Here is a 12,336-nt window from a genome sequence, read left to right as displayed (position 1 = left end):
TTAAGTTTGGTTAGTTTTGCAAATATGTAAGGTTGGTTTGGATTGCATATTTAACATCAAATTTGATAATATTTCTTTAAAAAAATGAACTTATAAACTAAAGATTTTTTTAAAATCTAATTAAATTTAAAAAATTAAACAGTAGCCTCTAAATTTCTATTTCAAAAGCATTTTCAAAATGTGAAACAAAACCAAAAATAAAAATGTTATCTAATGGAACCTTAATACTCAACTCAAAATATGGACATAACATGGATAAATGGGAGAACAAGAGTTAACCAAGAATTTTCCCTCTCCATCTCCCTCCCCACAAGTTGATTTTTTGTTCCTCTTTTCCACCTCTAAAGAATCCGATTTGCTTTTCAAAAGCATGGACCCGTCGCAGACGAAGAAAAGAGGAAGAAGAAGATAACGACTCGGATGAAAACGAGTAAACAACGAGCACATGATTCTAAGATCTTTCCAAATTCTGGAAACCATCCATGGAGCTAGAAGAAAATAGCATTTTTGCATTTTACTCTTACAATTCATTCAATTAATGTCATTACAAAAGGCTTACATCAAATGGCAAAGTGAAAGGCAGCAAAGTCCCTGGTTTATGTACCCACCACCATCATCTATTTTACTACTAGCCTCACCTCTCAATATATATGTTCCTACTTCTTCTATTTGTCATTACCACAATCACATTTTGGTTTTTTTTCCCCCTTTCATCTTCAAAATAATCTTTTTCTTTATCAGATTTCTGTATCCAATAATAAACAAACAAATCTTTATGGCCCTCTATATTTTCGAAAGCATAGACAACCTTGAGCTTGATCAACAGGGATCATACCTCCACCTTTGGATGTGTCTATGACCTCCAACATGGAAACCACTTCGTCCATCTCCGGCCGCTTGTCTGGGGTCGCATCCCAGCAACGCTTCATCACGTTTGCCAGAGAACTCGGGCAACATCTCGGTATCTCTGGCCTCAGATTCTGCAGTTTTGGAGTTATAAGTTTCAGCAGAGTTGATGCAGTTTCTTATCAAAAAAAAAAAAAAAGTCAAGAACAATGAAGTGCTTTCTCTTCCAAGGACACATTGTGCTGCAGATATGAAAAAGATCATTGGGCGAAAGAATCGGCAGTTTACCTGACGAACCACAGCAGAAGTCACTTCGGAGAAACTAAGGTCGGGGTATGGCATGTCACAGCAATAAATTTCCCACAGGCAGATTCCAAAACTGTACACATCACACTTCCTGTTATATGGGTTGCCGTTGAGAACCTGTAAACAGATACTACAAAATTTAGCAAAATCATCAAACTGCCGTCTTTGATGGCTACATTTTGAGTTTCCGGTTTCCATGTAGTGAATAGGGGACATGGCCTTTTCAGTGCTCCTAAATGTTGTATGAGTCGGCTAATGCGAGCAAGCTCTATGAAAAGTAGAAAACTGCATACCTCTGGAGCCATGTAACCGAGTGTCCCGGTCTCCCCAGTCATATCATTAGGATTTGAGGCCTCAACTCGAGCAACGCCAAAATCAGCAATTTTGACCGTACGTGTTTTGTCCAACAGCATGTTTTCTGTCTTTACATCTCTGTGGACGATCTTCTGAGAATGAAGGTAACTCAACCTACAAAATTAGTATAACCCTTTCTAAGAGCCAAAACATCTACAAGAAGTATGCATCACTTTCTATGCGGGTTAAAGTAAAAGGTTAGATTAGCAAACAGAAGGAATAGTATGGGCAGGGGGGTACCCTCTAGCAAGATCAAGTGCCAGCTGGACAACCACCTTGAAAGCTAGCTTCCTTCTCCTGTTCTTTATGAGGTAAGATTTAAGCGCACCCCCAGCAAGATATTCCACCACAACACAACATATGTTACTTGGCATGCCTATTAGACCATTTTCAGTTTGAATCTGTAACTCCGCCGAGCCCATTGTTGCCCCTATAAACTGAAAATGAATTTTAAAACTGCTGAATAAGCACATCGAGTTTGATATACTATTATCCAAACGATAAAATAGATATACTAGAAAGTTCCCATTCCAGCACGATGAATGAAGGAGGAAAAATGAGGAAAGATGATGATTTAAAAGTTTGGATAAGACACTAGTTTTTCCACTGTATCAAAAGATGTCAAGACTTCTTTTATCTGATTGACGCACTCTAAGTGGGCATCGTGTTTTTTGGCCTTATCTAGTTCTGTCAAGGATAAGATTTAGTTCAGTTTCCTTTTTCCCCTTCTATGAAACTACAAGGGCAGAGGGAGATTAGAACCCTAGATGGAATCTTTAACACAACTGAACTTTACCAGTACAGGTACCAGTATAGAAGACATTCAATTGAATTTTGAAGTTCATGCTAAAATAGTTTTCAATGGCAGGCTTAAGGAAATTATAGCCAAACCTTTTTCTCATAAAATTAATAATCAAAAAAATTAGAAAAAGAAGGGTGGGGGAGGAAAAAGAACAGTTTCTGGTTATTGCCTTATTGGATCATTTACTATTCTAGGTCCAATAGATCCTCTATTTTCTATAATGCTAGGTATTCCAAAAGGGAACAAGTAGTAGAAGTGCATTTCATCGATTCAATATCGACCAAGAAAAGAGAATCAAGGATTGGTTAAGTGTATAACAAGACACATCCACTTCAAATTTCAGAATCACAATAAGTAGGTGAAGAGACACAGAAGTCGCAAGTGACCTTGGTAACATTGGGATGATCTAGTTTATGCCAAACAGCAACTTCCTGTTTAAAAGCTGCCCTTAGTGAAGCAATTTCAGCTTCTGTCCTGTGACCTTCTTCTCCCCAATCCAGCAACTTGACTGAAGCATTAAAGAAGCCAAGAGAAAGCTTCAGTGAATGCTAACAAACAAACAGAAGCAATCCAACGACATTAACAATCAACAAACTACGTTGATATTTAGAAAAAATAAATGAGTCAGTGAGTGAGTGAATGAGTGACCGAACAGATCTTAAAATAATTGAGCGATAATGATGGCATTAAAAAAATGCAGATGATAATGATGATAAAGACCGAAATAAATACAAATCTGTAGCAGCTAGCAGAAATAGCCAATTCATAATATTGGCTTTTCCAGGTCAAAGTTTATCCAACAGCTGGAATCACATGAAAGTTTAAAACTTTATTTACACAAAGTAATTCAAGCCATCGTTGTCATAAACAAATTCAACTCAATCTCGTGTGTGCATCACGGATCATCTAAAAGAGAGTTCAAATGGCCAATCACCACTTCCTACCAGTAGCAACATGTCTTTAAAATAAAAAGTTAGCCCAAAAAAAAAGTCTAAACAATCACTATTTGGCATCCAATGAAGGGGGTGCTAAAATTGCTAAGAGATTTTAAAGAACTACTATTGAATCATAACCATATTTTTTCAAACAAATTCAGCAGTATAGACAGAAAAGATACTCATGAAGATTTAAGCTGATTAAGAGCAGGGAACATTGAACAGAACCAGTGTTGAGTCTGGTGACATAATTGAAAACAAGCTAAAGTGAATTTCAAAAATTAAGGCATAAACTATGAGCACTCTACAAGATCAGAAGTAAGAAATTCGATCACCAAGAACTCAGAAAAAACAAAAGTAGATATAGTAAGAGCAGAACTCTGAGAGTGAGCAGTGAACAGTAGAGTAAAAGTAAGAGGGCGATGACTGACCGGCGACATCCAGTCCGTCGTAAACGCCGCGGTGGACGGTGCCGAAAGTTCCGCGAGCAAGGACGGTCTTGATGATGAGTTTGGATGGATCGATCTCCCACTCCTGGCGCTCCTTGGCGGCGACTTTAGTAGACCTACTGCGAGGGATGGGTGCGGCAGTGAGAAAGCTATTGCCGTCTTCATCTTTCTTCTTGTTCTTCTCCATCGTCAGAGCTCTGTTAAGATGCCGCTCGAGTTGCTCATCTAAACTCTTCAGATCAATCTGATCCGCCCGCACGAATCCATCATTGTTCTCCTTCATTTTCGATGGCGATTGCGATTGCGATTGCGATTCCCCCTGGCTGGCTTAGGAATCGCTGGGTGGTTTGTGGAGTGGTAGGCTGCTACAATTGATAAAATTGGAATTCTAGGTATGTTTGGATTGCTGGTTCTTCGTTGTTGCTCCTATGGCTGTTGCTGCTGCTGGTTCTGTGTTCTTCGTTTCCACAAATTCTGCAATGGCTTCTCCAATCATCCATGTGGGCACATGAATTTGCCTGCTCATAACGTGTGCTTCTGACCCACTTCGGTCTCCTGCTCTATTTATTATTTTCTTTCTTTCTCTCTCACAATTCTTTTTTTTTTTCTTTTTTTTTTCCCAGTTCCCAGCCAATTAACAGATCAGTGGTTGTTTAATAATCTTGTCACAGAAAATGAAATATTAATTTTAAATAAATTTGTGTTTAGTTTAGCACAAACTTTATTTATAAACCTTGAGTTTAGCTGGATTAAATAAGCTCTATTCAAATTAACTAATGGGATTCAAAATCATGACCTCTTGATCAATAACATTAAAATAATAATTTATTAGATACATAATAAAAAATTTAAGGATAAATTCTTTAAAGTATAGACTAAATAAATACCATCATTAATTTATTAAATAAAATAAACATATGCACCAAACTTATAACTTAAAAATCATATTAATGAATCGGCCATTTAACTTGTTCAAATATGAATAACCTTTATTTTCTAAAATTCCAATTATCCACCGCCTCTTTTGTAAATTAGGTGTTGGCGTGCGGCCAAATGTTCTATTTCTGGCTACATTATTTATTTATTAAAAGTTATTTTGAAATATTAATTGTTTCATAATTTCAGTTATTTTTTCTTGATAATATAAATGTGGAATTTAATTCTATAAATTTTAAGAGAGAACAATAATTAATAAGCCCCCGTAAGATTAGAAGTGCACTTAAATGTCATTTTCAGTGTAATTTTCCCGTGCGATTAGATCAATTTCTTGTTGGATCTAAATTAAAATGGAGCCATCCTCAAATAGTTTTCCAGTCCAAACAAGGTATAAGTTTATAGAGCTTTAATTCCATCTTATTTTGAAACCAAAAAAAAATCTATAGACTTTGATATTTAATCTTGATGTTATTTAATTTATTTAGTCCTTGAATAAGACATTTCATAAAATTATTCACCTTTCAATTATAAAATATAGAGAAAAATACATTTTTGGTCCTTCAATTTTGAGTCTAGTTTCTATTTTGTTTATATATTTCAAACGTTACATTTTTTTCCTTAAATTTTGAGTTTAGTTTCTATTTTATCCCTAAATTTTTCAATACAACGACATTTAAGAATGGGATTCAAACCTACCTTGACATATATGTTAATCAATTGAGTTATGTTTAAGTTATTTATTTCTTATCAAAAAACGAATCTAAATAATCACTCAAATGATTAACTAATAACGAGTGAGTCTTAAAAGAAAGTTTCATTATACATGACGAAACAATACTTAGGTTCTCGCAAAAGATAATTTCTTTTCAATTAAATTATTAATTTATAAATAGCGATTTTACCTATTATGTCGAATTCATAAAAGAAAAATAGTTGTTCTTCCTATAAATACGAAGTACCTTGGTAAAATCTGTGTCTCTAATTGTATTCTAAGACAGACGATTGATCTATAATAAAGGTTGGAAAATTAAAATTAAAATATGAAGCACAAAGTTAGCTTTGCTTGACCATGGAGCAAATAGTTCCAAAATTTCATCTCATCTACTTTCATGATATATTGATAATAGAGATTTCATTAATCATTATGATATGAAATATTATTAAATAGTAATAAACACAACACCAACGTAGAAATATAATTACATAAATAAATAGATAAAACAAATATAAATATATTTGTGATGCAACTCTAACATTATTTGAAAGTGATGTCTAATATAAATATTAAAAAATATGATAATAATACCGAAATAATTTGATTAAGAGCTTACGCTAATGGAGTCCTATTATTAATATAAAAAGTAGTAGATGAGTTAAGAAATTCTAAATTAACAAATAAACTTATGTTTAAAATTAGTCCAATAATGTTATTTAATAATCTTGTATCACAAGTTTTAATTATTATAAAATTTATTCTTCTTCCAGAAAAAATTAGGTCAAACACATATACATTAACGGAGCAACTATTAATAGAAAATATTGTTTATAGGGTTAAACTTTAAATTAACAATTTAAATTCGAGGCCAACAGTGGTATTTCCTTATTTATATAACAGGTCTAAATTAATTTGAATTCTTGTTTTTCATCATTGAAGTTTATTTTTATTTAACTTTTTATCACAAAGTTTATGGATTAAATTAATGTTTTGTATTAGTCAAATCAAAAAGCGGTATACACTTATCTTTACCATACGTGATGGTCAATTATATTACTGTTTTTTCTCTTTTTTTTTTTCTTTTTGTAAATGGTTAATTATATTAGATGTAGGTACTTGGTTTGCAAAATTCTATTATTTTCTTTTAGTTTACATTTATAACTGGTCCGTTTAAAAAAAATAAATATTTTATTACTAAAAAACAATTACAGACCGCTAAATATTATTTGTTTTTTAAAATATGCCTACAAATTAAAAGTAGGAAAATGTCGCTATTTCAAGCGCCGCGATTCAGAAAGAATATCCTAGGTACCCTTTTGAATTTTGCTTGATTTTGACCCAAACTTTATATTAAATAAGAGGTGCCGTAAAAATAATATTTATTATTGTATTTATTTTTAAAAATATTTAAACTACAAGTTTAGTCTTGAAATTTTCATGTTTGTCTCTAATTGATTATTGAAATTTTAAAAGTCTTTAATGGATCCTTTACTTTAAATTATGTTTAATAGATATATGAACTTTAATGTTATACCTAAGAAGTATTTACCTATTAAAATTAAAACAAAATTACAAATATAAGGGACATAAAATTTGTGACCAATAAAAAAAATCTTTAAAATATGTATCTAATACTCCGGGAATTTTAAACGGTTTGGAATAGACACAAATTGTAAGTTTAAAGACTTACTATATACAAAATTTAGAATTTAGCAACTATTATATGCAAAATTAAAACTTTAAGGACCTATTAGATACTTTTTAAAGTTCAGATCTTTTAGATACAAATTTTAAAGTTTACGAAACTTGTAATTTAACTTTAAAATATATATTTTACCTAATATGGTTAGTGTTTATAGTTGTTTATTTTATTTTTTGAGTTCAAGTGTTTATAGACTAAGGTTTAAAGTATGGGGTCCAGAGAAGTGTCATGTGTAATTGAAACTTCTTTTAATTCTAGTTGTAATAACCAAATTGCAATTTAAACTAGGTTTTCAATGAGGGTATGTATGTAAAATAAATATGGGCCCAAGCCCAAATATTTGGACGCTAAATGGGCTCGTTTTCCTCAAAATCCTAATGGGCGCCCAGTAACTCTGATCCATTAGGAAATCAACCTTGTCACCTTAATCTAGAAAAACAAAAAATTCCATATTTATTTTTAATTTCCCACGCTTGAAATAACCTATACACCAACTCATATGAAGTATAATTCAATGGATTAAGACACCAATTTGTGTCATTTTGTAAATTTTCAATTCTAAACATAATGTTATATATATAAATCCATATTCTTTTATGTGCTATTTTTGTAAATCACAAAAATTTAACGAATCGCGTCTTTTAAAAAGTATGAATTTAGATAAAATTTCAAAGCACTATTTTGAAGGAGACGTCAAGTCAGACTAGTATAAGTCTTTTTTTTTCAATCCAATAATTACAAGGGTGAAGGATCAAATTATCAATCTTTTTGTACGATAACTGAGCTATACGTTTGATTAACCATGGTTCACAAAGGCGATTCTTAAGACCCTTTAGAAAAGTACAAACACAAATAAATGGGCGAGCTTCAATAAAGTGAAAGATTGCATAGAGCCTAAATGGATGTGATGTAAGAGCTATGAGAGTAAAAAAAAAGAGGGTTTAGGAAGACAAAAGTGAGTTTTGTGTGTTTTTGGGGAGGGACAAAACAATGACAAGAATTTGATGGTGGGTTCGCTTTGGCTGTACTCAAAGCTGCCACCGCAAGCTGTTTCTGCACCCACTTTCTGCTCAACACACACACATTACATTTTCTCACCCCCTTTTACTTTCTTCCACTCCAGTTCTGTCAGACGCACCCAAAAAAACACCTCCCCCACACACACTCTCCTTTTGGAATCTTGACCAGACCCACCAAAATAACACCAAAACAAAAGCATTATAATAATAGTAATGATATCGGGAAAACTAGACAATTCGAACTGTCGTTCAGTCGGCAACGCTCCACGACACGTCGTTCTCGAATATCCAGTGGCAGACTTCTATTCGACCCGGACCCGAGCCGAGTGCCAGGAATGCACCGTGATTTGGGCCCCACGATGACGTGTCCATGTGACAGATGGCAACCCCGTGGTTGATCTTTTGTTTCGTTTGGAGGCTCAGGATATCGGCCTCGTAGACGCGGACTTTTGGGACGGAGTGGCAGTAATACAGTAAGTACGGGTACAAACTCTGATGGCACGATACTGATCTCGTCAATTCTCCGCCGTTGATTCCTTTGACCGCTCCGATCTCGACCATCTCGCTTGACCCACTCACGTTCGCCGTCAACCGCGCCACCACGTTCCGTCCCAGCACCGACGTCGCGAAGTCTATCATGTCCTCCGCCGAGCCCACGCACCGCTTCGTCTCGTCACGGCTCGGCGCCCGCTCGCACTCCGCCAGCGCGTCGGTGATCACGCGCTCCATCGTCGAACCCTCTCGCGCGTGGAAGATTTCCTTCATCTCGTAGATCTTGGAGGAGGAGAAGGGCAAATTTACCAAAATGGGTCGGGGGAGGAATGATCTCGGTGGCATTTTGTCTCGGATGTCCGGCATCACCATGACATTCCCCTGCTTCAGTTCAGACTCTCTAAAGAATTTGCCCGCTTCCACCCATCTATTTACGTTAATGCCCCTGCCGGTCGCCGTTGTGAAGTTGCTGTACTCTGAAAACGAAACGCCGGTTTTCGCGTACGTCGTGAAACTCCGGTCGACGCTGTAGCCTTTGAATCCGACCGCCGTCCGGCCGATTGATCCTCTGCCGTATTCCTTGAACGAATCGTTTCCGTGGTTGAACGATCTTCCGTAATTCGCGAAGTTCGCTCTCCCGGAGTTGGAATTCTTGGCGTACGACAGAAAACTGTCGTCCCCAACGTTCGCTCCGTTTCTGTAATTCGAGAAGGTATCGATCTGCGAGTTTCCGCCATTGCCGTAGCTCCTGAAGTTCGAATGCGGATTGTTTCCGGTGAGTCCGTACTCCTTGAACGAGTCATTGGCGCTCTTCCCTGCCTCGCCGTAGCCTGTGAACGTCGATGTGAGAATGTTGGATCCTTCAGAGTAGCTGCTGAATTCCTGCGGAACGCCATTGCCGTTCTTGCCGTAGCTAGTGAACGATTGACTGCCGGAATTCGTCTCGTTTCCGTAGCCAGTAAACGAGAGCTTGTGAGCTCTGGAGTCCAAATCGTAGGCCGTGAATCGCAGATTTGGCACATTGACGAGTTTTTCATAGTTCACGAACTCGCCGGAGCCGCCCTTCGACTCGGCGGCATAGCTAATGAAATCAGAAGTGGCCACATTACCGTCCTCCGCATAGTTCGTAAAGCCTTCCCGGTGGTTACTCGAGTTCCCGCCGTAGCGCTTGAACGAGTGATCCGCCGAGTTCAATCCATCGGAATAGTTCTTGAACGAGTCAGCGCCACCGAGTCGACCCGCGCCATAGTTCACGAAATTTCTATTGCCATACAACGCGAAGTTCGCGTCCTTGGCACGCGAAACGGAAACATCCGTCTCCGAGTCAAAGAAACAGAACAAATTTGCCGACGAGCATAAGGACTCGAAACGGGAAGCCATCGAGACGGATCCTCGGGAGGCGTGGGCGGCGAGGACGGCGGAGTCGACGGCGGAGAGCGGGGAGGCCTTGGAGAAGAGGAAATCGGGCTTGGGGAGTTGGTTGGAGACATGTGCGTTCCAGTAGCGGGCCAGAGAAGCTTTGGCCGTAAAGGGATTGAGTGCGGGCTGTGCAGTAGTAGCAGAACAAACCTGCATAAAAAAAAAAGGACAAGACGATGATCGGATTTCTCAGCAGTGGAAGATGAAGAAATTAGAATAAAAACAGAAATTAAAACAGAGTTATTTGTTTGTTTGTTTGTGTTACATGGAATTGCGAGAGCGACAACTGTGAGAGAAGGAGGAGGAAGAAGATGATATGAGCCATGGTTGGCGAGTGTAGAGAGAGCGACGAGAAACGGACAGAAAGAGCAGGGCCGGTATTTATATCCAAACAGAACCCGCTGCCAATTGCTTCCCAACTATGCTACACTATACTTCTTCACCACTCATTTTCCTGCTAACCACCCTTAAAATTGGACAGTTTTTATTATATATATATATATATATTCATTTATTCTCATTTATCAAAAGTTTTTTACCAGAGGAAAATTTTATTAATAGGAAACAAAGCCACTAGAGATAGAAAAGTAGCAACCACGCACCACATAATCCAAATAATTATCCCAAAGGAATAACCGATAGGCTTTGTCAAAAGTTTAAACGTGAGTAGATACGAATCACTTTGTAGTACATGTCAAAAGTTTAACTCACAATCTATTGATTTGAAGTACATGTCAATTACCGCTGAGCTTTGATAAATATTGTGTTTGTTTCTTTCTAATCTCGGAATCTCTTTGGAGATACCTTGTTTTAACTTTTTCTATGATACATTTAAGATATAAAATTAAATTTGATTTTGAAAAACAAAAAATCAAGTTTTTCTATGATACATTTAAGATATAAAATTAAATTTGATTTTGAAAAACAAAAAATCAAATACTTGAGAAACTATTCTTAAGAATTTTATTTTTGTTTTTCTATTTTTAAAAATTATACTTTGTTCACATTTAAAGAAAGTATTTTAATTCTTTGTTAAATTAAAAAAATAAAACAAGTTTTTAGATTTCAGAATTTGGTTTAACATTTGAAAGTATATTTTCTTAAAATTAGTAAAACAAACAAACCCTAATGTGAAATAAAATTATTTTAAAAAACAAAACTAAATGCCGAATAATTTTTAAATATGGCCTAATTAATTTCGTAGGTAATATTTTAGTTGTTGCTTTGTTCCAAAGAAATCCTTTTTTGGTGAAAACATTGCTGGATTCTTTTTTTTTTATTTACCATTTTGGAAAGCTTTGGAGTCTGGAAAAGTTTATATCATAAGCTAATTAATGCATTGAATGTAGATATTAAAAATTGCTAAGACTCATTAAATAGTTATATATTATAATTAATGAAATTATGTATATTATTTTGTTTATTTTAGCGCGCAACTATTTCTCCACGCACAATGAATGAAGCATTTAAAAAAAAAAAAATCCTATTTCTTCACGCACATATTATTATCTACATTCCTTTCAATGATTTTTCTAATTTTCGTCAATATTGAAAATGCCAATTTCATATGAAGTTTTGCCGGGTAGTTTTCGATAATTATTTAAAATATATTATTTATAGAGATTAACACGTGGAATTACTTTTTTTTTGTTATTTTTCAATATAACATTACAGATATTTAACTGCTGGATTCAGATTAGTGTATCAAATTACTAACATGCCCCATTGATTAGTTATTTATGTCTTTTTTTAACATAAAAATCTGTATGCCTTTAATTAATAAATTAGGATACTTGATTTGATATTAATTTATAATTTATTACGATTCAATATTTCATCCACGTGGTTGTGTAATTATTGAGTGCTTTTTTGTTATATATATATATATATTTATTTATTTTTGTGATAATGTTGCTATTTAATGCCAATGTCAACGAAGACTATTCTCTTTATAAAAATTGCCTTTTGTATTCACACTGTGACACTTCTTTCAGGTAATAATTTATATTTAAGCATGGTAACTTAAACCTACTTTAAATGAGGAATATTATTGTAATGCTCCAAATCCAGGATTTGGAATCTAAAATTTTGCCCTAATCTTGAGTCTGGGACGTTACAAATGTTATCAAAGTGGAACCTCTCTAAGTAAGATGTGGCTCGAGGACAAACCAAGGCGAAAGCTAGTGGGTATATGACGCCCGAGTATAGAGAAGAGATATATTAATGAACCAATACCACATTCGAATGAAAGGAATCTTGAGATCATGGAAGTATGGTTAATAAATGTTTAAAAGAATGGATAGTTACTACCTATACTAACTAGGTGCACCTTACTTTTCGATAACTTAATTGTAAGAACTC

General features: G+C 35.2%; 2 protein-coding genes across 2 annotated transcripts; both read right to left on the bottom strand.

The window, feature by feature from the left end:
• Positions 1-489: 489 nt before the first annotated feature.
• Positions 490-4,266, bottom strand: LOC111007384 (Protein kinase superfamily protein). The gene is made up of 6 exons (XM_022279736.2): positions 3,675-4,266; positions 2,695-2,816; positions 1,747-1,943; positions 1,446-1,620; positions 1,135-1,269; positions 490-980 (listed from the first exon to the last, which is right to left on the bottom strand). Exons 1-6 carry the CDS (start codon positions 3,973-3,975, stop codon positions 774-776), a joined length of 1,137 nt encoding a protein of 378 aa, XP_022135428.1. The 5' UTR covers positions 3,976-4,266; the 3' UTR covers positions 490-773.
• A 3,624-nt stretch (positions 4,267-7,890) lies between these two features.
• Positions 7,891-10,440, bottom strand: LOC148210538 (polygalacturonase 1 beta-like protein 2). Its single transcript, XM_088124784.1, has 2 exons — positions 10,241-10,440; positions 7,891-10,125 (listed from the first exon to the last, which is right to left on the bottom strand). Exons 1-2 carry the CDS (start codon positions 10,298-10,300, stop codon positions 8,314-8,316), a joined length of 1,872 nt encoding a protein of 623 aa, XP_087980910.1. The 5' UTR covers positions 10,301-10,440; the 3' UTR covers positions 7,891-8,313.
• Between the last annotated feature and the right edge of the window lie 1,896 nt (positions 10,441-12,336).

The sequence above is a fragment of the Momordica charantia genome, assembly GCF_013281855.1.
Source record: "Momordica charantia cultivar OHB3-1 chromosome 6 unlocalized genomic scaffold, Mcharantia_2.0 BLBB01000006.1, whole genome shotgun sequence".
Lineage (NCBI taxonomy): Eukaryota > Viridiplantae > Streptophyta > Magnoliopsida > Cucurbitales > Cucurbitaceae > Momordica > Momordica charantia.
This window is presented reverse-complemented; position numbering and strand designations above follow the sequence as displayed.

What these genes read in the sequence shown, in the direction of transcription:
- LOC111007384 (XM_022279736.2), bottom strand. Translation starts at nt 3,975, where the DNA reads ATGAAGGAGAACAATGATGGATTCGTGCGGGCGGATCAGATTGATCTG. An exon ending in CGACGGACTGGATGTCGCCG is followed by an intron (nt 2,817 to 3,674) that starts GTCAGTCATCGC and finishes TTAATGCTTCAG; the next exon opens with TCAAGTTGCTGGATTGGGGA. An exon ending in ATCATCCCAATGTTACCAAG is followed by an intron (nt 1,944 to 2,694) that starts GTCACTTGCGAC and finishes ATTCATTTTCAG; the next exon opens with TTTATAGGGGCAACAATGGG.
- LOC148210538 (XM_088124784.1), bottom strand. Translation starts at nt 10,300, where the DNA reads ATGGCTCATATCATCTTCTTCCTCCTCCTTCTCTCACAGTTGTCGCTC. An exon ending in TGTCGCTCTCGCAATTCCAT is followed by an intron (nt 10,126 to 10,240) that starts GTAACACAAACA and finishes TTTTTTATGCAG; the next exon opens with GTTTGTTCTGCTACTACTGC.